The 21,232-nt window shown below is 38.5% G+C and overlaps 3 protein-coding genes across 3 annotated transcripts; 2 read left to right on the top strand and 1 right to left on the bottom strand.

The window, feature by feature from the left end:
* On the top strand, positions 1 to 10,305 carry LOC105566628 (gamma-aminobutyric acid receptor subunit beta-like). Its single transcript, XM_012020784.1, has 11 exons — positions 1 to 526; positions 2,795 to 2,990; positions 4,508 to 4,614; positions 5,577 to 5,644; positions 6,799 to 6,944; positions 7,096 to 7,253; positions 7,458 to 7,742; positions 7,943 to 8,173; positions 8,249 to 8,505; positions 8,750 to 8,877; positions 9,032 to 10,305. Exons 2-11 carry the CDS (start codon positions 2,929 to 2,931, stop codon positions 9,111 to 9,113), a joined length of 1,524 nt encoding a protein of 507 aa, XP_011876174.1. The 5' UTR covers positions 1 to 526; positions 2,795 to 2,928; the 3' UTR covers positions 9,114 to 10,305.
* A 545-nt stretch (positions 10,306 to 10,850) lies between these two features.
* LOC105566629 (delta(14)-sterol reductase) lies at positions 10,851 to 14,609 on the bottom strand. The gene is made up of 9 exons (XM_012020785.1): positions 14,460 to 14,609; positions 13,738 to 13,895; positions 13,411 to 13,624; positions 13,063 to 13,328; positions 12,593 to 12,944; positions 12,218 to 12,516; positions 11,860 to 12,113; positions 11,657 to 11,781; positions 10,851 to 11,574 (listed from the first exon to the last, which is right to left on the bottom strand). Exons 2-9 carry the CDS (start codon positions 13,885 to 13,887, stop codon positions 11,291 to 11,293), a joined length of 1,944 nt encoding a protein of 647 aa, XP_011876175.1. The 5' UTR covers positions 13,888 to 13,895; positions 14,460 to 14,609; the 3' UTR covers positions 10,851 to 11,290.
* Positions 14,610 to 15,502: 893 nt separating this feature from the next.
* LOC105566630 (heat shock factor 2-binding protein-like) lies at positions 15,503 to 21,232 on the top strand. Its single transcript, XM_012020786.1, has 5 exons — positions 15,503 to 17,416; positions 17,994 to 18,112; positions 18,333 to 18,437; positions 18,974 to 19,239; positions 19,757 to 21,232. Exons 1-5 carry the CDS (start codon positions 17,113 to 17,115, stop codon positions 20,070 to 20,072), a joined length of 1,110 nt encoding a protein of 369 aa, XP_011876176.1. The 5' UTR covers positions 15,503 to 17,112; the 3' UTR covers positions 20,073 to 21,232.

Here is a 21,232-nt window from a genome sequence, read left to right on the forward strand (position 1 = left end):
TCGACAGTGGATCCGCGTTAGCTACCGAGGGATGAAAGGCAGCAGCCTCCGCGAGACTCGTGGCGCAGAGGAATACCTCGCGCCTACGTTTCTATCCGACGACGAGGACCACGACGTGAACGTGGACAAGGACGTGGACGTGGACGTGGACGAGAACGGGGACGTGGATGTGGATATCGACGTGGAGTGATGCTGCGCGACGATCGATGACGCGCTCGTGACAGCGCGTTCGGATTCGCGAGTTCGAGTGATCCGCGAGTTCGATCGCGTCGAACGACAGGCGATAAGCCGGTGAATCCTGCGAATAGTGGACCCCACGAGCGATAATATAACGATCGGTCGAGTTTCGGGAGTTCTCGCGATCCTGCGCCGCCGATCGATTTCCAGCTACGATGATGGACCGAGGTGCGTGCGAGTGATAACTCCGGTCAACGGCGCGATAATCCGTCTAACGATCAATCTGGCATCTCCGTCGGATCGACAATGAGATCGTCGCGTGCATCGTGAGTCTCATCGGATGCAGCAGGTAATTGCCTATGCATGCAACATAAATCTATAAGTAGCAAAAGTAGTAAGTATACTTGTTAGCAAACCGCAGAGAATTGATACATTTACAGAGATGTTACAATATTTATTTAAGTAAACTCGAATGAATTTATTTGCATAAAATCGTTGGCTGTTCTGATTTTATTTGGGAAATATTGCAGCAAGTCAGCGTTTTTTTTTCGGAAGTACTTGTAAGATTTGTGTAGCTTGTGTATCGAATAAATTTCTTAATAAAAATTGATATACATTAATAAGTGAAAACCCAGACGGTCTGTGTCGAAAATAGATTCTGCGAAGTGTCCGATACAAATTTTAAAGAGAAGATTTCGTAGAATTTGCTGTACACGAGGCTGTTGCCGGCAACAATATAACAAAATATAAATATGGCTGATTAACAGTAAATAATCAAGGAGCGTTGATATTTTTGCTGTACAGTCTAACGCAGATTGGTGGCAGAAACAGAGCAGAATCTGCGTTCGACAGAACCTGCTCGATTTCTGCCGCCAATATGCTGTCATGTTATATCAGCAGGCTTTATCAGCAAAACACGAGCTTAACGAACGCAGTTGATGCCAATTTGCTAGCAATTTCTAATCAAATCTCTTGCCAATCTGCTGGCATATTACAGATAGTTTACTAGAAAATGGATACTAGGGAACAGATTAATTAAATCCTAGTATGTATCATGTGTCTTCATCTCTACTGATTTTCTACGTCATGACTTAATACCATTTGTACGATTCCGTTATTTGTAAAAGTATATTGTTTGATTTTTATGCACAACGTAATTTTATAAGATGTGAATTATTAATTAATAAGGCAACGGCGAGGAACATAATATTTTGTACATTCGTAATTTTTTTCAAGTACCTGCGGGTGTCGCGTGCATGAAATATTTCCTGTCACCAATCTAAAACTCGAGTATTAATAAAGCCAACGTGAAGAAGGGAAAAAAGTCGTCCCTTCATTATTTACGGCGTATAGAGTTTCGTGACTAACAAGACGTTCTCCGTCTTGATTGTCCCGGGGAATAGCTTTATCAAAAGAGTACGTAATATTGCCGAATATATTTTACGCGCTCCTTTTATCGTTTTCCACGAAAGTCGTGTCTATAGGGGCGAAAGTGTGGGCATCGTACGTGCGCAATCTTTAAATGGGAAGTGAATAAAGCGCGAGGTTCGAGCACATGCAGGCGATATGTAGAGCGTGTTATGCGCGATTTCATTTCGCGTTCTTATTTTACTGTATTGCACGTACAACGCGCCCGTTCACATTTCGTTATGCTTTACTCTCCAATCTGGGTCAATCAAACATGTAATAATGGAGTCACATCTAGTTTCTAGTCACTTTCCATACCCGGAAATTTCGGAAAGAGAAACGCCATTGGTTTGCCCCACAGAATAATACACGTGAAAGAGACTCATAACTTATTCGCTCTCTTGGTTAACGGCATTACGCGATAAGATTAATGAATGTAATAGAATAAAAAGTTTTTATTTTATTACCTTTTCTAAGAGCGATAATATACCATGTGACTCATTGTATGTTTAACAATGGCAAAATACAAGTTGATATGCAACGTTTAGAAGCAACTGCTCGTTTCTTTGCTTTGTAACTGAAATAAGAATCAAGTTCAACTTAAATACATGTTTTTTTAGTCGAGACGTAATTAATTTAAACGAAATTCAATTGAGCTTACTTCTCCTGTACATTCTGAGAATGGGATACGTAGGATTGATAGGAGGATAAGTTTTCCATGGATTTTCCTTTGTCTTCCTCTGAATTAACCCCCTTCCTGCCTCAGGGTAGACTTATCGCGGGAACCGCATGACTTGTCCTGCATGCGGGATAACTCCGTCGGTGCGTGTTCGCCTAGAATACATCGCGTATGGGAGTACACTTGGAATCACTGATGCCTTCCCATATGAATTTAAGCACAGCTAGAACACATATACATTTTCCATGTGTGTATATGCGAAATATATAAATGTGTAAATATGTGCTAGGAATCACTGATGCCTTCCCATATGAATTTAGGCACGGGTAGAACACATATACATTTTCCATGTATGTATATGCAAAATATATAAATGTGTAGATATGTGCCTAAATTACATATGGGAAGGCATCAGTGATTCCTGGTGTACGTACATGTGAAAGCCGTACACCGGGTCAAGGGTAGCGACGAACAAGCGGGAAGCGTGGGGAAAGGATCAACGGGCGCTCTTCCCTTCGTCTGTGATTGCAGAACGGCGGGGGTGGCGGCAGCGAGCCGGTTACGGGGATGCCGAGGGGATGCGAGGATACCGCGAGATGACGTTCTCCATCGCGCTCGTCGTTCACTGACGCAATCCCGGCCGGATAACGAAGACGATTGGCAGGATGCTGCCGCGCGGGCTGCCGCTGATCGTCCTCCTCGTGCAGCTGCGTCATCGTGTCATCTGGTGAGCCATCGTCATCCGAATCCTCGCCTTCTCGTGGAAAATCACGAGGGTTTTTACAAGAGGCTTCATGCTTTCCTATATGTGCCAATAACGAGCACGCGTTCGCAGGCGGCGCGATTTTGATTGTGTATCCCAAGATACATATCCAGCAAAGATAACAAGGGACCCCTTTTTTAAGGCGCTGCACGTAAATTGTCTCTAAATTAAAGAATGAGATGCTAATTATAAACTTTTTATATCGATGACATATATAAGCCTAATTTTTTAAATACATATTATTAAAAAGATATCTCTCTCTCTCTCTCTCTAGCTCTCTATTTATTTATCTCTATCTTTATCAACTCTTTATGTAACTAACGTTGTCAACGTTTTTGTAGATATTTCACTAAAGAAAAAGTTGACTTTTGACTCGTTTGTTCAATGAACTTAAACTTTGTTTCTAAAACTCTTCAATATAATAATCTATAGCGCGACTGTAAAACTTAAAATGCAATGTGATTTAACATAGTCGCGATTCTCAATTATTACTATATAAATGCAATAAAGAAAATTACTCTATATATACATGGGGTATAGTATATATATATATATAGAAAATAAATTGACGGACAGAACAAATACAGATTTTCGCAAAAGAAAATAATTAAATACCTACATTAAGCTCGACGTGCAACACGAGCGATCGTTCGGGCAATTAAAACTCCAATCAGTCCGCTGTACACAAGGAGAGACAACAAAGCTCCATTTTCCGGGCAAAAGACGAACCTGATGATGTTTTCCGAACAACGCCACATACAAAAGCGAAGCAATCTTCCCGCAACCCGCTAATTTTTTCTCAAAATGAAGAATATTACGATAGCGAGCACAATGATCGCTATGGACCAGACCAGATCGACAGTGCCCGAATTAGTCAATGGAAGTAATTTTCCGAGGCGTTCCACTATTTCTTTTCTATCCATGGTTTTCTTCGTTGTTTGCACGCGTTAATTTCGATATCGTTTTATACCTTAATTATATGCATATCTTTATTGAGCCGTTGTATATTACGCCACACATAAATTTACACATGGTAACATTTGTTGCTTTTTATATAAAAATACAATGTGCTATTATATGTAAAAATATTAAACGAACCTTGGATAAATGATTCATCTTCGGGGGTCAGGAAGAAACGTATATCTTGGATTTTGTTCGTTAGGCCATGTTTAATAAAAATGAACGTCTAAGATATTTGGGGCGTACTTCAAAAGGCGAGATTTTTGTTTAAAAAAATTGTGATGTGATCTGAAATAGAACTGAAATGTTGCCAATATTCACACAATTATTGTAATTTATAATACGTTAATTAATATTGAAAGATATGTAATATTAAAGTCCATTTATTTAAGAGACTATACCAAAGCTATCCCATAGTCGTTTCAATATTCATTTGACAGATTTAACAACGTACTCGTTAGTAAAGATATTTTAACAGCTTTAAGCTCTATCGACAGTTATCGGAATTTCGCACTTCACAGGGCTTCCCTAGAGAGCACCGGGATGTCCGATAGATTGGAGAACGTTACGCAGACAATTTCGAGGATACTCGACGGCTACGATATCCGATTAAGGCCGAACTTTGGCGGTAAGCTCTGGGTCGAGTTTTGCACGTTTTTTTTTGTTTAAAATTATCCTGAAATGAAGCTTTTCTGCAAGTTTACAGCGATATACATTATTTAATTGCAACAAAAATTATTTCACGTGTTGAATTGAATAAGCTATATATATAATTAATAAACAATAATATATAAATAAATAAAATTCGTATGGCTTAAATGTGATAAACACAAATTTGAAGAAATAAAGGACTAAGAGCCGTGACAGTGTGTTGGTGTCTAAATATTTTATTCAAAATTTATTGCGAAAAAATATCACCTCCCTCTCGCTAGGCGGGCGTCTCAACCAATTCGACCACCGAGGCGTATGGCAATATTCATCGCAATAATATATGTTATATTATATGTACGGTACGGTGCATTAATTTGGTTCGGTTAATAATTAAGGATAGGCAAAAATTACTTGATTATTTAAACATAGATGCTTTTCGATAACGACCCGAACCGAATTAATGCATTGCACTGCACATAATAATGAGATGTAATAATATATATTAATAAACGATATATTAATAGTACATATTTCTAAGTATAAAAATCTATAATGAAAATGCAACATGTGATATGCTACTTAAAAATACAAACACCAGGAAAAACATATTGAATTGGACTGTACAAATGGAGTAACCGCTCATATTTAAGTTTCGAACCGTATTTTATAGAGTTAAACTTTCGAATAGAGCTTGAGGGGCGATATGAAAAGCTTTTAATGAAGTTTTCCACGCCATTCAACGAGGCGTGATCGCAATCAGTATTTTTAATCGAACATGCAACGAGGGGAAATAATTCGACGATATTATCAGTATAGATTAGACTTCAAGCTATATTCCTTTCTCTTGTTTTTTTGCATACATATTGCAATTACCTTAAAAAGAATGTATAGTTCTTGAGTTATGTATCTACGAAATTAATAACAGATTATTATTTAAAGGTGATCCATTACGAGTCGGGATGGATCTCACCATCGCGAGTTTCGACGCGATCTCAGAAGTCAATATGGTGAGTAAATAAAATAAAAAAAAGATATTGGTAGAAATAAAGAGCATTTGCAGTGCGGCAATAATTTTTAATCCACTTGCCTGATAGCTTAATATAAATTTGCCTAATAGTTCATACAAATATTTAATATACGTTTATGATAATTTTAATATGTTATATAAATGATTTCTATATTGTAAATTTAATTTTTTAATACGAAGTTAATTTTATCACGTTTAAAAACTACTTTTAATGTACTTTATCTTGCTTCTTTGATTTATATTACCATTTAAATCTCGTGACATACTTATTTGTAAACCGACGCTTACATTGCGTTGGAGACGTTTGTATTGGAATATTATACGCACAAGTCAGAATACAAAATTCGTTCTCTCACCGACATTCGGAACATCCTCGTCGCGATTCGTAAATCGATTCGTATTTAAAATAGAGTACAGCAACAAATAAGACAAAAATACAAACCGAATCAAGAAAAGATAAGAGCGCGTATCAATTATAAACATAATTTACAATGCTCTTATCTTTTCTAGGTCGTGTTTGCATTTTTGTCTTATTTGTTGCTGTTTGTTCGACTTTGCTGCCATAGTAATAAATAGGAGTGTATCTTCGGGGAGATAGGCACTAGCAATAAGACGCGCCACTTATTAATTTTCGGCGAGAAAAATAACGAGCTAGAACTAGACCAGGATTCGTACCTAGGACCTATCGCTCGCCGGGCCAATGCTCTGCCAATTTGAGCTATCTAGATACTCACTCGAAATCCTTCTCGTTTACTTACTTTATTTACTCCCCGAATGCTGCCAATCGAGGGTTGGCACTATCGATATTCTCGATAACCACATCTTTTGATCTTTTTTTTCCGAATAAAGTAGGAATAGTATACTAGCAGCGCGACTCCAGAGCGACGCGTGGTATCTCATTCAGCGATTTTTTCGACATGCATGTAGCAAAGTTTCTTTTCTCATTTTTTATTTCTTTATCCGTGATCGTGTCGTTCTGTTGGAACGTATTTCTGAACGATGATATTTTTATCGTTCTCTCCCCTTGAAAACAACGAAACGGATTATACATATACGTACGTTTCATATAATTTGTTTTTAGTTGTCTGCAACAACAAGTATTCTTAGCGACATTAATCATTATTTGCATCGCAGGATTATACGATAACTATGTACTTAAATCAATATTGGAAGGACGAGAGACTGGCCTTTTCGTACGAGAACGAAATCCTGACATTAAGCGGCGATTTTGCGGAAAAGATTTGGGTCCCGGACACGTTTTTTGCCAATGATAAAAATAGGTAACGCGACGAATCAATTATTGTAACGTTTCGAAATACCCTCGTTGAACATTCGTATATTTTATTCCTGACGATTTTATTTTACGATGTTTTATTCCTGTATCTTTCCTCAGCTCTGCCTTAATGTATCGTTTTACCGAATTTATTGCAGTTTCCTGCACGATGTCACCGAGCGCAACAAACTCGTTAGATTATCTGGTGACGGCTCGATCACATACGGTATGAGATTCACAACGACCCTGGCCTGCATGATGGACTTGCATTACTACCCCCTCGATTCGCAGAATTGCACAGTCGAAATCGAAAGTTGTACGTATCGGAATATTTTAGTTTAAAAAAATGTTTCCCATCTTTTTAAATTTTCGTTCGCAAAAATTGCAATTGTAATAATATCGTTTAAGATGTACGTAAAAACCCAATCATTTGAGTACGAATCGAGAAGTGAAAGAAGTGAAAAAAATTGAGTTTTAAAAACTGCTGACCATTCTGATTTGTGCTGTTTTAAATGTTCAGATGGATACACGGTGCTCGACGTAGTAATGTACTGGAAGGATACTCCCGTTCGTGGGGTCGAGGAGGCGGAATTGCCGCAATTTACGATAATCGGCTACGAGACCAACGATCGAAAGGAGAAGCTGGCGACGGGCATCTACCAAAGGCTCTCGCTAAGCTTCAAGCTCCAGAGGAACATTGGATATTTCGTTTTTCAGACGTACCTGCCAAGTATACTAATTGTGATGCTCAGCTGGGTCAGTTTCTGGATCAATCACGAAGCCACCAGTGCGAGAGTAGCTCTCGGTACGTCTTAAAGAAATTACATAATTTCATTAAATTAATTAAAATCACATTTCCATTAATCAGTAAGTTTTACTTCTTCCCTTTTAACAATAAATTTCGATCTTCATTTTCTAACAAATTGCTTAGAAAAATTCTGCTCCTGTTAAATTTATATGCAAGTGTAATATAGGATGTATAATTTATTACTCACTTCTTTTCAGGCATCACGACCGTATTGACTATGACAACAATATCGACAGGTGTTAGAAGCTCACTGCCACGGATCAGTTACGTGAAGGCCATCGACATCTACCTGGTGATGTGCTTCGTTTTCGTGTTCGCGGCTCTGCTGGAATACGCGGCGGTCAATTACACGTATTGGGGCGCCAGAGCGAAGAAGAAGACCAAGAAGAAAGATACCGATGAGAAAAAGATACTATCTTCTAAAACAGGTAACCGAAAATCGGACTGATGATCTCTAAAAGTTGACACATTATTTTCTATTTGATGGATTTATTTCCTTACAGGGAGCAAAGCCAGCTCGCCTTACCCTGGCTCCACGGACGCGGATATCATAGAGCTTCAAGACCTTAGAATGTCGCCCCTGCCGAGCATTAGAAATAGGTCGGGCCTAGTGAGCGCTTCATCGACACCGGGGGTCGGAAGGGATCACGATCCGGCCAAGTTTCCACCGAGCTTTCGTATTTCCAGGACCGCCGCTTACAATACGCACGGACGAAACAGCGGTCTCAGGTACAGAGGCCCGAGACCGCACAAGCCAAAGGTATGCGAAGGCGTTTCTGGACAAAAGCAACTGTACTGAAAATACTTGAGGAATTTCTCCAACATTTTCACCAACGCCTTTACGTTTCACATTTTTGTAAAGATATTTATGTAGAACTCCTGAAAAAATGCAAAGCATTGTCAGAGTTATTCTTAAATTTTGAACTCACTCCTCTCTCTTTCTCTTCCGTCAAAGTTTAAATTTAATTTAAATCTACTTGGGGTCTAAAATTGCAATCTTGTAGGTGTTACATGCTCTACGTAGAGGAGCTTCCGTATTACGTGTATCGATGCCGAAGATCAAGGATGTAAACGTAATAGACAAGTACTCGCGGATCATCTTCCCGGTCAGCTTCATGCTGTTTAACGCCGTGTACTGGATCTTCTATTTCTTCTGAGCGGCGAACGGATATTAAATACTGAATACTCCGCTCGGCCTCGTGTGCGCCTAAAAAGGACCAATCGATTCGGGAGGATCCTTTCACGTCTTCTAGCATGACCATTGAACGATGTGCAATATTTTTCAGGGGGATCAAGATCCACCGAATACCAGCAGCAGGTGATGAAAGTACTGAATCGAAAGTACTGCCACGAAACATTTATCGATAAAAAGTAGAACGGCGGGGGACTCGTGTGTGCCAACAGCGAAATTTTCATTAATTAGAAAGTATACAAATATACATAGCAATAAGAGCAATATGGACGAGCGACAATATGTTCCTAATGAAGCATGATAGCATTTGTCATGTTCGTACGAGAAAGGTCAATAAGTATATATTGGGACGACAAAATTTGCGATGATCTCGAGAAATAAAACTGCGTCGGAATGAGACATTTGCGTCCGTGATGATAAAAGTGATCTGTCATACATTTTTTCTCAAAATAAAATGTTTTCCGTGTATCAAAAAGCTATTCTTCTTTGTATGTCAAGAAATATCTTATTGAAATATCTTATAAAGATTTGACGCACTATACTGAAAATGAATTTTTAATCTGTTAATTTTTTTGTAACGATAAATTCTGATAAGATGATATATAACTGAATATTTTTTTATATTAGTAACTTGGGTTTACCTTAATGATCGCCGGTTCGCTTCAGTGTAACATTAACGGATCAAGTTATAAGTTCACATAAATCAACTGATGGAATCGAAGAGATTGTTATCGATGATAATAAATTGTGATTTGAAGAAATATATTGATAATATTATCTATAACGGATTGGCAATTAACATCATTCTTTCTATACATTATATAATAATTATTCCCACAATCGTCATTTTCAGTCATACAATTTGCAGGCATGGATTATATCATATGTCATCACGTACAGACTTGAAAAATATTTTTCTTAAAAACGTGCAATAAAGAAGAACGTCATGTAGAGGCAGTACATTTGTGGCTTAACGACGATTTCTAAATATAATTTTAAGGAATAAGTAATGGCTATAAAAATAGTGAATAAATAAATATAATAATCCGGGCAATTAAACACGTGTCTACCGTAAATAGATTTACAAATATACGGAAGTTTGCTTTCATTATTTTACAGTAAGTCGTACGTGCAATTTCGAGAAAAATCTTTATTTTCAGAAGTAAATAGTATCTATCAGACAGAAACCTATGTAAGATAATCTCTATTAACGATTGGCTAAGACACATAATGATTTACAGCGTAAGAATGTCCAAACTTCCGTTTGACAATTACGTTACAGATAAATAGATTGAATGGGCATATTTTTAACAATCCAATTTAACGTGATTGTTTTTATAATTAGATGTACATGTATATATATATATATATATACGAGCAGTTTAATAAAAAATAAGTGTACAAATATACTATTATATTTTTATATCATTAACAATCCACTTAACATATCAAATCCTGTTCAACATGTTTAAAATTATAGTAATTTATTTTTCTTCTTATGTATGGCTTTATAACATCAACTTGTTAATTTAGAAATTTTTTAGCAATAATACCATAATCTGGCGCCTCTTATATATATGGTTCTTATTACAGATCCTTAATCCAAAAATATGATTACACATATATATGAGACTATTGCAGATCTTATTACAGATCCTTAATCCAAAAATGATTACACATATATATGAGACTATTGCAGACTCTATAGTTCAAAAATATAGCTATACATCCATGTTGAAGAATTACATTAGAATTATAAGAGAAACACAAAAACATAGACAAGGCTATTTTATTTTAAAAAAATTGAAATTTTTTAAAGAGAATACTAATCTCTATAAGATAATTATATGATAAAATTGTACACTTATGCATGTTTAATATATAAAAGTATAAAATTTCTAAATTCATTTGTATTTTCAAGTTTGTAATGATATTTTTACAGGCACATGTCTTATAACCAATATAATATATACTTATAATAGTCCTACAATATATGTTTAGCCTACAAATACACAAGTTTTTCCTCTCTTTATCAAAACATACAGCATCATCCTATTAACTTCTCATCACATATATGGAGATTCATATTATAAGCTTAAATATACATATACATATATATCTTTCTCTCTCGCTCTAATGTGAAATCTTTCAATATTATCAAAATATTTTTGGCTCTTATCCGATTCTAATATTTGTGTACTTTATAATACTAGTGTATCACTATGGCTTAAAAAAATATTGTAAAATGCACGAATAGAGATCCTATAAAATGTAATGAGCATTACCTTCTATGATAAAACTCTGATATAGATTTTGGTATTCATAAATACCTCATGCTATGCCTTCAATTGTTTTAAAATATACGTTTCATGATCATGTACTTCACGCGCGAACAGTATTGCTCCCATGCATATCCGTATCGCATCTGGCAACGTCTATTGTCTCTCACAGCTCTGTAAGCGAGCATTAACGTGCAGCAGATTGCTGTGTAGTACGGCAGAATGTCCTTTGTCCAGCTAATACTTGCGATAGACCATTGCATTATAATGTCACCCAAGTAGTTAGGATGTCTCACCCAGCCCCATAAACCGGACAACATCAATTTCTTGCCACGTGACGTCGGGATGGTTTCCAAATCTGTAAATTTCAAGAACGGACATTAATTTTAATCCAGAAAAGGAAAACAAGAGAAATATACATCGTTTGCTTTTGCACTTACAAGGTACTGTCGGCGAAACTGGATTCTTCCTAAACTCATCTTTCCGCAGATTACTAGTCCTATACAAGACGAATCCTATTACAAAGCTCAAGATGGATAAGCCAACGAAGTAGTCGAGTTTCACCCTGAAAAAATGCATCAAACAGAAATTAGCAAGATATTGCGTTGGTACTTATGTTGATACGTATGTTAATTGAACTTACTTCTGATACAAGATAAATCTTGCGGTGAGAGTCCCCAAAAATGGATACAACAGGGGACCAACACATGTCATGTATCCGGTTCCCTCGTACATAATTGCGAAGGACGTAAGGATAGCGGCTTCGTACATTAATCCATGCAGAGTATAAATGAGCTGCATCAAGACAACTAACAATGCAGCCATTTCAAGTTTCTCAATATTTATATTCTTTACGCCGCCAACAGCTTTAATCGCGATGGCCATGTTCACGAGCAACTGCAAAATAGTGAATTACATTAAATTTTTAATTGTTATTTTTATAGTTTACGTAGCATAAAATCCACTTGTGGTTGAAGATCAAGATGTAAAGTAATAATCACCGTGCCAATGAGACAAGCTCGAATTAACAGCAGCTTAATATCCAAAGCACCAATTCGCGGATTAATCTCCCTGCCCTGCCAAAAATTATATATCTTGCTGTTGGTTGATGCATATATATTCAGATTGATCACCGGGGCTTTTCCTGCCTTTATATATAATCCGATAGCTAAAAGTGTTCCCACAATCCAGCCACTGACTGACAATTGCACGGTATTATTCAGGATGTAATCGCTAACCGATATATTCATGTATTCGCATAAACCAAATATCAGTAGCGTTATTATGGCGCTCAAATAGCCTGAAAAATTTTGAGAAAAATATTAAAAACATCTAATAAATAACGTAATTAAATTAAAAATTACACAAGTATGTACCATTTATGCGATACTGGAGTCTCCCGGTTTTACTCTGCTGTCCGTCAACGGTTCTTCCGATCGGTATAATCGAAATACAAGCCAATAATGTTAAAAACGCAACGTAAGACAACGGTGTATATAAATTTAAGTAAGACTCCAATTTGACAGGAAGCTTCACGAGTGCAGTTTTGCACTGTCCTTTCAAGCACAAGAACTGTGGTAAGATTGCAGACATCGGCAATATAAATACGAGGAAAGACGTCCCGATCCATCCGCCCCATTCTTGCGGTTTGTCGACTCTATTTATCTCTTTTTGACGTTTCACCACCGTTTCCCATTTCTCTCCCTCTTGCACGGGTTTCGTCAAATCCTGCAACGATCACCGATAACATACATTAGATATTCTTAATTGGAAAGTAAGAAAGATTTATGAAATATAATACTATTATATTATACATATATTAAAATAATGAGCAATCAAAACACACTTGATCTCTTTGCACTGAATATCCTCTTTCCTTTTCTCCCGGAAGATAATCTTGTACATAATTTTTTCTCTCCACCGGCAGCGAGACGGCTCTATCGGAGCTTCTCGTCAGCATGATTGCTTTATATTCCTGCTCAGTCTTCAGAAGCGTCGGTCTGCGCGTTACAGTCATAACTTCTCTCTTCAGGCGTTGCTGCAGAGGCAACGTTTCAGTCGGACTATCTGACAGTGACTTTGCATCGCTTCCTTTATGATTGCTCGTTTTGTCTACGCAAACGCGAGAACAAATTTACACACGAGTATCGAAATGTACGCGACGAGTGCCAAATACAGCGAGGCTTACACTTACCGCCTTCGACATCAATGCGCGATAGAGATATTTTAGCAAGACGCGTGCTGCGAACGGGCATTTTTCTCGCCGACATCGTTGGTGATCTCGCAGGCGATTTGCCCGACTGCCTCGCTGGCGATCGTCTACTCGGCGACCTCCTACTAGGCGAAGATCTCGGGGGACTTTTCCCTGTTCTCTTGCTCGCTCTGGTTGCAGATCTTCCTCTCTCAGCCTTCGAAGAGCAAAAAAGAATGTATATTAGATTGTTACTTCAAATTCGTACGATATACTACTTAGTATTTAATTTTTAACAAAGCTACAAATTATCAAACGCTAACAAGTTACCTTTATGTCATGTTCTCTGACCATGGACTCGATGCCTGTTTCAAATTGTATTTTATAGCGATCTCCTTTAACGTTCAGAATCCGTCCCTTGTAGTATTCAGAGGTGTTCGGATGTTTGGCGAGCACCTCTTCACCCTCGGTGAACTTCATTGTGAGACCTGTAAGGAGCGCATGCTAAGGACTGGCTTGAAACTTAATTAAAATTAATAATTAATCAATGGACTCAATTAAATATTTTCTAGCTCAATGCATTATGTGCAAAATAAACATGTATGCACATATGCGTATACATATGTATATAAGAAACACACACACATTCATACGCGTGCGCACGCAACATGCACACACACATACATACACATACACACACATATCGCATATAACGTACAGAATAATCCGGGAAAACAAGCTAATTAAAGCTACTGGGCTTATATAAGCCAGATTTAACGGAATCGCGGGCGAAAAAACGACCACTTATTGCTCCGTTCGCGTGCAGGAGCACCTCGATCGGGCGGCCGAGCGACGCGAGGAATTCGGTCCGGTCGAAAAGCGCGGGGCGCCACGCGAGTTTCGTAACCGTCCGTTACGAAGGCTACGCGTAAACGTAAACGATCGGCGGGCTCGGAGGCGGTTCGCGGGAAAGCGGCTCGCCCGCTGCACGGCCGCGTTCCCACCGGGTCCGGCGCGCGCGGAAACGCGACGCCGCGGCTCGCTCCACTTACTTGCGCGATCCCGGAACGGTCGGCTCCACACTCCACGCAGATAGCCGCGACGACGCCGCGAAAAATAATAAAACTTGTACGAGTCGCGAGGTTACGCCTGATACCGCTCTGGCGCATCGTACTCGTAGTACCGCGAAGGGGGTGGGGGAAGGGACGCGCGCGCAGGGCACGCGCGTCGCGCGTCCCGCAAACCATTCGATGTTGGCCACGCGGGAAATAGCGCGCGCCCCCCACGCCACGCCACGCCACGCCACGCCGCGTTTACGTTACGTCGGCACGGCGAGTTCGCAACTCGCGCGCGTCTCCCGCGCGACGCCTATTCGCGCGTATTTGCGCCGGCGCGGCGGCGACGCCGCGTCCGGCCCTCGGGGCCGCTCTATCTTATCGCGGCGAACGGAAGCCGCAGCGGAATGTCGCCGATGATTCAGCATGGCCTCTCGCACGGACGCCGCGCGGTTCTGCGACTGACTTTTTCAATGCAGCTCGGCTGTCGCACGACGAGAGGTATATAACTCGCAACGATTTTACTCTGCGTCTCCTTTTAATCCGCGGTCGCGCAATAAAGATGTAACGATCCACGCGTGATTCTTTGGGTAGGATCGAATCAACGGCACGGGATACTCGAGAGATACGAGGAATACCTTAATCCACGCTATCCTCCAAACGTACTCATTGTTAGCAGGATTGGGAAAGTTACTTCATGAAGGTATCTGGTTACAGTTACTGAAAAAGTAAATCGTTACATTGCAGTTACTTTCGTGCAATGAAAATAAAGATATCAAATCTGCATTTGAATTGTATAAGCGTCGAGAAAGGCGTTTATGCGCAAATGCAAGGCCCAATGCGATCTGTGGAGGTTTCAAATACATAGTAACTATTAATGTAACTAATAAGTTAGTTACTAGTCATCGAAAAAATATAATCGAGTTAAATTACAGTTACAGATAGTAGAGAAAGTAACGAAGTTAAGTTAAAGTTACCCAAAAAAAAAAGAAGTAACTGTAACTTTGTTACAAGTAACGAGTTAAGCCAACGGCACACGATACTATTTTTCCTACTGGATTACTTGCGAGAGAACCAATAGAACGCAGAGTTTTAGATCAGGTGACTTAAGGCTAAACCCTGATTGGCTCTCGCAAGCAATCCAGGAGGAAAAATAGTATCGTGTGCCGTTGGCTTTACTTTTCAACCTTGCTCTAACATACTCATCGTATGTGCAGGGAATAAAGATTAATTTAAAAAAATAATGATTAAACAACCGGAGAATAATAAAGATTAATAAAGGGCGGCTCCAAATCATTCCGACATTATTTAAATGCTTCTTACATTGCTGTACACAAAATTATAAATGGAATTCTAGACTGAATTCTGACTACGAGTTCCAGACCGTCTAAAATGGACCTATTACAAGCATTGATTAAAAATAAGTCGAGTTTCTTCTTTTATCGACTGCTATTTTCAGAAACATACCTCATATTATATATTCAACAGACTTTTATACATAAAAGTCCGTGATACATACAGTGTATATTACAAGATAACATAATCCGTGCTTTTTTTTACGAGATTACGCACGTACAACTGTCTGCATACACTAGGAATCACTGATGCCTTCCCACATGAATTTACACATATATTTATACATTTTGCATTCACATACATGGAAAATGGATAAGTGTTCTACATGTGCCTGAATTCATATGAAAAGGCACCCGTAATTCCCAGGTACCTATCGTGGAAATGTTCGGAATGGATTCCGATCGGAATTATTCCATTTCTCCTAGAAAACACAATAGAAATCTAGGAAATAATGAAACAATTCCGATCGGAATCAATTCCGAACATTTCCATGTATGGGGAGTATCCTAGTGTACACTAGGAATCCCCGATGCCTTCCCACATAATTTGTGCACACATCGATGCATTTATACATTTTGCATATACATACATGGAAAATGTATGTGCCTATATTCATATGGGAAAGCATCACCGATTCCTAGGTACATACATTATTATAGAAATGTTCAGAATTATTCCGTTTTCCCTAGAAAACACAATAGAAATCTAAGAAATAATTGAACAATCCCGAATATTTTCACGATGCCTTTCCACATGATACTCTGTGCCTAAATTCAGATGGAAAGGTATCAGTGATTCCTAGTGTACAATCTGCCTGATGGGTTAACCAAATACGATTGAAGCAAAATACAAATGAATCAAAGCGCGCTGCTGGGGAGTATAATTTTTCCAGATGTGTTAAGAATCAAATGTCATTTTCTGTGAAATTAATCCCTATTACGAAGAGAAACTCCGAGAAGATCAATTGGTTGTCTTGAATGAAGATTTCCGAGCGGTATAGGTTCTCAATTATAATTTTCGTAAATCCCAATATCGACGCATACCGTTGACTCATAATTTTATATCTCCAAGTTCCTGCTTTAGCCCACCATACGTAGAAGCAACGAATGAAACGTGCGAAATTGTAATTGCGAAATTAACTATAGGTCACAGAGGCATTTGAAATAAAAATCGTGACGTTGCAAACGCGTTTGCCATATTGCAACGGAATTCCGCGAGCAATTTTAAAAGTATTTGCACGCAACGACTGCAAGCACGTTGCTGTTCTCCCTCGGTAACGCGAGAAAGCACGCACATGGACCAATTGCATTTGAAGGATGAACGTGAACTCCTAGTCCGTATATTTGTTTTTGCATTATCGTATAGCGCTTATCGCGTATATAATTTTCATTCGCGACGTTCAACCTCCCTTTGGGCCTTACAGAATTCCCTGGAGACAATTTCGTGCTCCAGCGGGCACAACGAATTCGTAGATGATATCCCGCAGATTTTGACGACCGACAATCTCAAAGCTGCATCTCACAGGGAGGAGACAAGCGGAGAAAAGACACACACGCTGTTCGATAAATTCTCAACGTCGTCCGTTAGCGCGTTAAAAGGTTGTATTCGAGGAGTAAACCGCCGAGGGCACTGTGGTGTACAGATTTCGGGCATTACTAGACATTACTACACTGAAAAAAATTTCTGGTTGAATATGGACGAATCAGATAATTCCTTTAGGATTTATCAGAATTCCTTTAGGATTTACCAGAATTCCAGTAGGATTACAGGAATTCTGGTAAATCCTAAAGGAATTATCTGATTCGTCCATATTCAACCAGAAAATTTTTTCAGTGTAGGCATTTTTTGGGCATTAGTGGGTGTTATTTGGCCTTGCTGGGGCATTATAAAGAATCTAAAAAGATCAAACAAGATAAAAGAAGATAATAAGATAAAGTAATGAGCACCGGGCATTAGTAGGCATTAGTGTACATGATTTTGGTCAGCGGTTTACCCCTCGGTTGTACTCTTCGCGAAAAGAGACGTCGGTTTATCGCGCGAGAATGTCGAATACTCAAGTAAATACATTGACAAACGGTATAACAAATTGATCTGTTATTGCGATATTGCAGCTTTTAACTCATTAAAAATATCTTTACGCGTGAATGAAATTAAATATATCGAGTTTACTTATAGATAATGCAAAAGAGATTGTAGAGTTGGAATCGAAGTGCGAAGAGCTGCGTGTTCAGATCGAACGTCTAACGAAACAGAAAGAAGACGCGTTCGAGGAGATAGAACGTTTGAAAGATCAAGTAAAATTTTATTATCTCGATAGAGACACTATTCTTTATTTTACATTTCCGTTAACTTGATTATCAGTAACTTTCATTGTTCCGTTATAAACACCGAGTACTCTTTGACTGTTCATGGTCTGTCATTATATCGGAAAAATGCCAAATAAAGATACTTTATTTGGCATTTTATACTTTTTAAAAAGATATCATCTATTAATGTGTCTTCGCTATCGTGCAGATATTAAGTCAGAGTACTTATTGCACAAGCCTTGGTGCAGTATTAGGTAGCTTGACGTGGCGTGCTTCTAGATTTCCGCAAATTGCCGACGTTTGGCTATCGAACGTAAGTACACGGTAATGATATCAAGTAGAATATCCTACACGCGGAGAGAACTTTCTCTTAAAATTTATCCTGAAAATTATATAATCGGGGAACAGCGTCGCGTTTCGAAGAATTTTACGAGTTTTTGAAATTTTACCATGCATCCTACTAATAAAATGCATATTAAGTGTAATTATTAGAATGGTATGGTAAAATTTCAAAAACTCTCATAAAATTCTTCGAAACGCGACGCTGTCCCACGATTATATAATTTTCAGGATAAATTTTAAGAGAACATTCTCTCGGCGTAGTTGCAATTTTCCTGCATTAAAAATATTTGCATTAAAAACGAAAGTTCGAGAGGATACAAAATCTGTAGAATCCAAAATGTATAATATTGCCAGCCGTTTTACATTATGACAAAGTATATTGATACTTGACATAAGTATGCAATTAATTGTGTAGTTAAGTGAGTTTTTAAAATGTAATGCAACTCGTGTCCTAGCTGTTCTGTAAAAGTAGCCAAAGTAATCCTCAATCCTGTAATGTTCTCGTAGTTTCAGAATACAATAGGGGAATTCTTGTCGATAGTGAACGGGACTTTCGGCGCGTTCGTTAGTACTTATAGGAGCGCATTCCCTCCTACGAGTAACATTGAGTACCAATTTGTAATGGGACTCGTCGGTATCGTCTCCAATATATCCGCGAGCCCGGAAGGTCGTGAATTTTTAATTACAAATTCCAGCGGCACGGAATTCGTGCAAAAGCTAATTAAACTGACGCCCGAATTGCCGCCAGCTCCCGGGGCAAGGTCTTTGAAGAGGTACGCGCATATTTTAAGCCTGAACTACAATGTGCGTTTTGGCGTCTAGAAACATTCTATTCTGACGATTAATAAAATTCATAAGGTTCTAATGTGAAAACTCAAATACCAAGTAATAAAGGAGTAAGTGCCAAGACGGGATGTTAGTACCTAAATAATTTTAATTTTAAGTCTACTGCGAAAAACAATACCTCAGCCAGGGTTTGAACCTGATTCTATTTTATATAATATAAGCAAATCAAAACTCTTAAAAAAATTGTCCGCGGTGTACGATTGTACGATGTACAATTTATTAGCTTGCATAAATTTTTTAAATGTATTCATTGACTACGAAATAGAATGTTTCTAGGCGCAAAGAGCGTGCTGTATATCAGGGTCTAAAGAATTATCTCCTCGCACATCTTTAAAGTTGTCTCCATCTCTATCTTATCTTCATTCCTAATTTCTATATATTGCGTCCCGATATTGATTGAAAAACAAAACATCGACGATATCTCAGGCGCGATCGTAATTGCAGATTAATGTTAATGATCCTGTTCAACGTGAGCATGAACAAGACCGGCTTGCAATATCTGCTCGAATCGCAAGTGGGAGTCGCGCTAAGTCATTGTTTGGATGATGAGGCGTCTTCGGAAGAGACGCAGCTGCTTTGCCTGCGCGTCCTACAATCTGTCACTTACGATCTCGAGGAGCCGAAAAACATTAGCGATTTGACTATGATAATTCCAGTCGAGCGGATCGAGACGATGACGTCCGCGAAACGGAGTGACATAAGCGAGGCGGCGAAGCAAGTCGTCAAACATTTACGACACGGTCAAAAAATTACGAAGTGATCGTTAGAGCTGAACGCGTGATTATGAAAATATACATAAGTAATAAAATGTTCAATATATACTTCTTCAGGGATGGCCGCTAAGCTGCAGTTAGTTTCAGATTGCTCTTAAAAATAATTTTAAAGCTTTAACAACGAAAAAACAATTTAAAACACATTTAAAGTATTAACAAATAGACAATTACCAAGATGAGTTTCATTATTGCACATCTCAAATGTACTGACGCTGATAATTAAGCATTGCATAAACATATTTATTATTATATCTTTAATACGCACGTTCGGCGCATCAACTCGTTAAATTTTGCTTTATTTAAATTGTCGCTTTTATAAATAATCCACGAATTACGTTGGGTTATGCATCACAGACTGAAGCGCTGAACTTTTAAGCGCGTTCCCTTCCCTATCATTACAATAATAGACTATCGGCCAGACTGCAGACTATCCTTGGAACATATGTTCGTAGCCGCCGCGAGGGGGTTGTCGACGATATCGATCTGCAAAGAGCAGGAACAAAATGAAAACGATCGTGCAGAATGCGTTGCACGGTAAAAGTGTCGATGTTTTGTGAGCTGCGTAACAGTAGCAATATCAATAAATATATTATGCAGCAATGGCGAGGTAAATTATACGATAATAACGTATACGTGAAGCACATTGAACTCTCATGAATAATTATATTCCGCGAGACGGAATTACAAAATGCAGCTTACACTATATATTTATTAATCTGACAGTTAATACGTTTAAAAAAATTTCCTTTCTTCCACTCTTTGCGACAAATTATTCACGAAGGGAAGCGTAACACGTCAGTTGCACTGAGCCAGCAGATATATCGAGGTAATGACCGACCGTTCCAAATAAAAAGCTCGCGTGCGTTACATAGACAGACGTTCGATCGCGTACAATTATCTTAATTTAAATATTCTGCACGACGTACGGGAACTTTGAAAATATTGCACAGCATATCGGACTATCTGTATGCAGGTGCAAAAATTGGACGCTCTCTGATTCCGAAAAATAAGATTGTTCTTTTCGCGAATATATATAATATAATATAGACGCGGCGAACAATATTTTAAACAAGTAAGTTAAATCAGGACCTTTAAATCTAATCTACAATGTGCATTCTGCATCTAGAAACATTCTATTTTATATAAG

The sequence above is a fragment of the Vollenhovia emeryi genome, unplaced genomic scaffold, assembly GCF_000949405.1.
Source record: "Vollenhovia emeryi isolate VEMERY1.0 unplaced genomic scaffold, V.emery_V1.0 DF939143.1, whole genome shotgun sequence".
Lineage (NCBI taxonomy): Eukaryota > Metazoa > Arthropoda > Insecta > Hymenoptera > Formicidae > Vollenhovia > Vollenhovia emeryi.

What these genes read in the sequence shown, in the direction of transcription:
- LOC105566630 (XM_012020786.1), top strand. Translation starts at nt 17,113, where the DNA reads ATGGACCAATTGCATTTGAAGGATGAACGTGAACTCCTAGTCCGTATA. An exon ending in TAGAACGTTTGAAAGATCAA is followed by an intron (nt 18,113 to 18,332) that starts GTAAAATTTTAT and finishes GCTATCGTGCAG; the next exon opens with ATATTAAGTCAGAGTACTTA. An exon ending in GGGGCAAGGTCTTTGAAGAG is followed by an intron (nt 19,240 to 19,756) that starts GTACGCGCATAT and finishes TCGTAATTGCAG; the next exon opens with ATTAATGTTAATGATCCTGT.
- LOC105566628 (XM_012020784.1), top strand. Translation starts at nt 2,929, where the DNA reads ATGCTGCCGCGCGGGCTGCCGCTGATCGTCCTCCTCGTGCAGCTGCGT. An exon ending in CGATCTCAGAAGTCAATATG is followed by an intron (nt 5,645 to 6,798) that starts GTGAGTAAATAA and finishes TTTGCATCGCAG; the next exon opens with GATTATACGATAACTATGTA. An exon ending in GATACTATCTTCTAAAACAG is followed by an intron (nt 8,174 to 8,248) that starts GTAACCGAAAAT and finishes ATTTCCTTACAG; the next exon opens with GGAGCAAAGCCAGCTCGCCT.
- LOC105566629 (XM_012020785.1), bottom strand. Translation starts at nt 13,887, where the DNA reads ATGAAGTTCACCGAGGGTGAAGAGGTGCTCGCCAAACATCCGAACACC. An exon ending in TCAGAGAACATGACATAAAG is followed by an intron (nt 13,625 to 13,737) that starts GTAACTTGTTAG and finishes TGCTCTTCGAAG; the next exon opens with GCTGAGAGAGGAAGATCTGC. An exon ending in GAGCTTGTCTCATTGGCACG is followed by an intron (nt 12,114 to 12,217) that starts GTGATTATTACT and finishes ACTATTTTGCAG; the next exon opens with TTGCTCGTGAACATGGCCAT.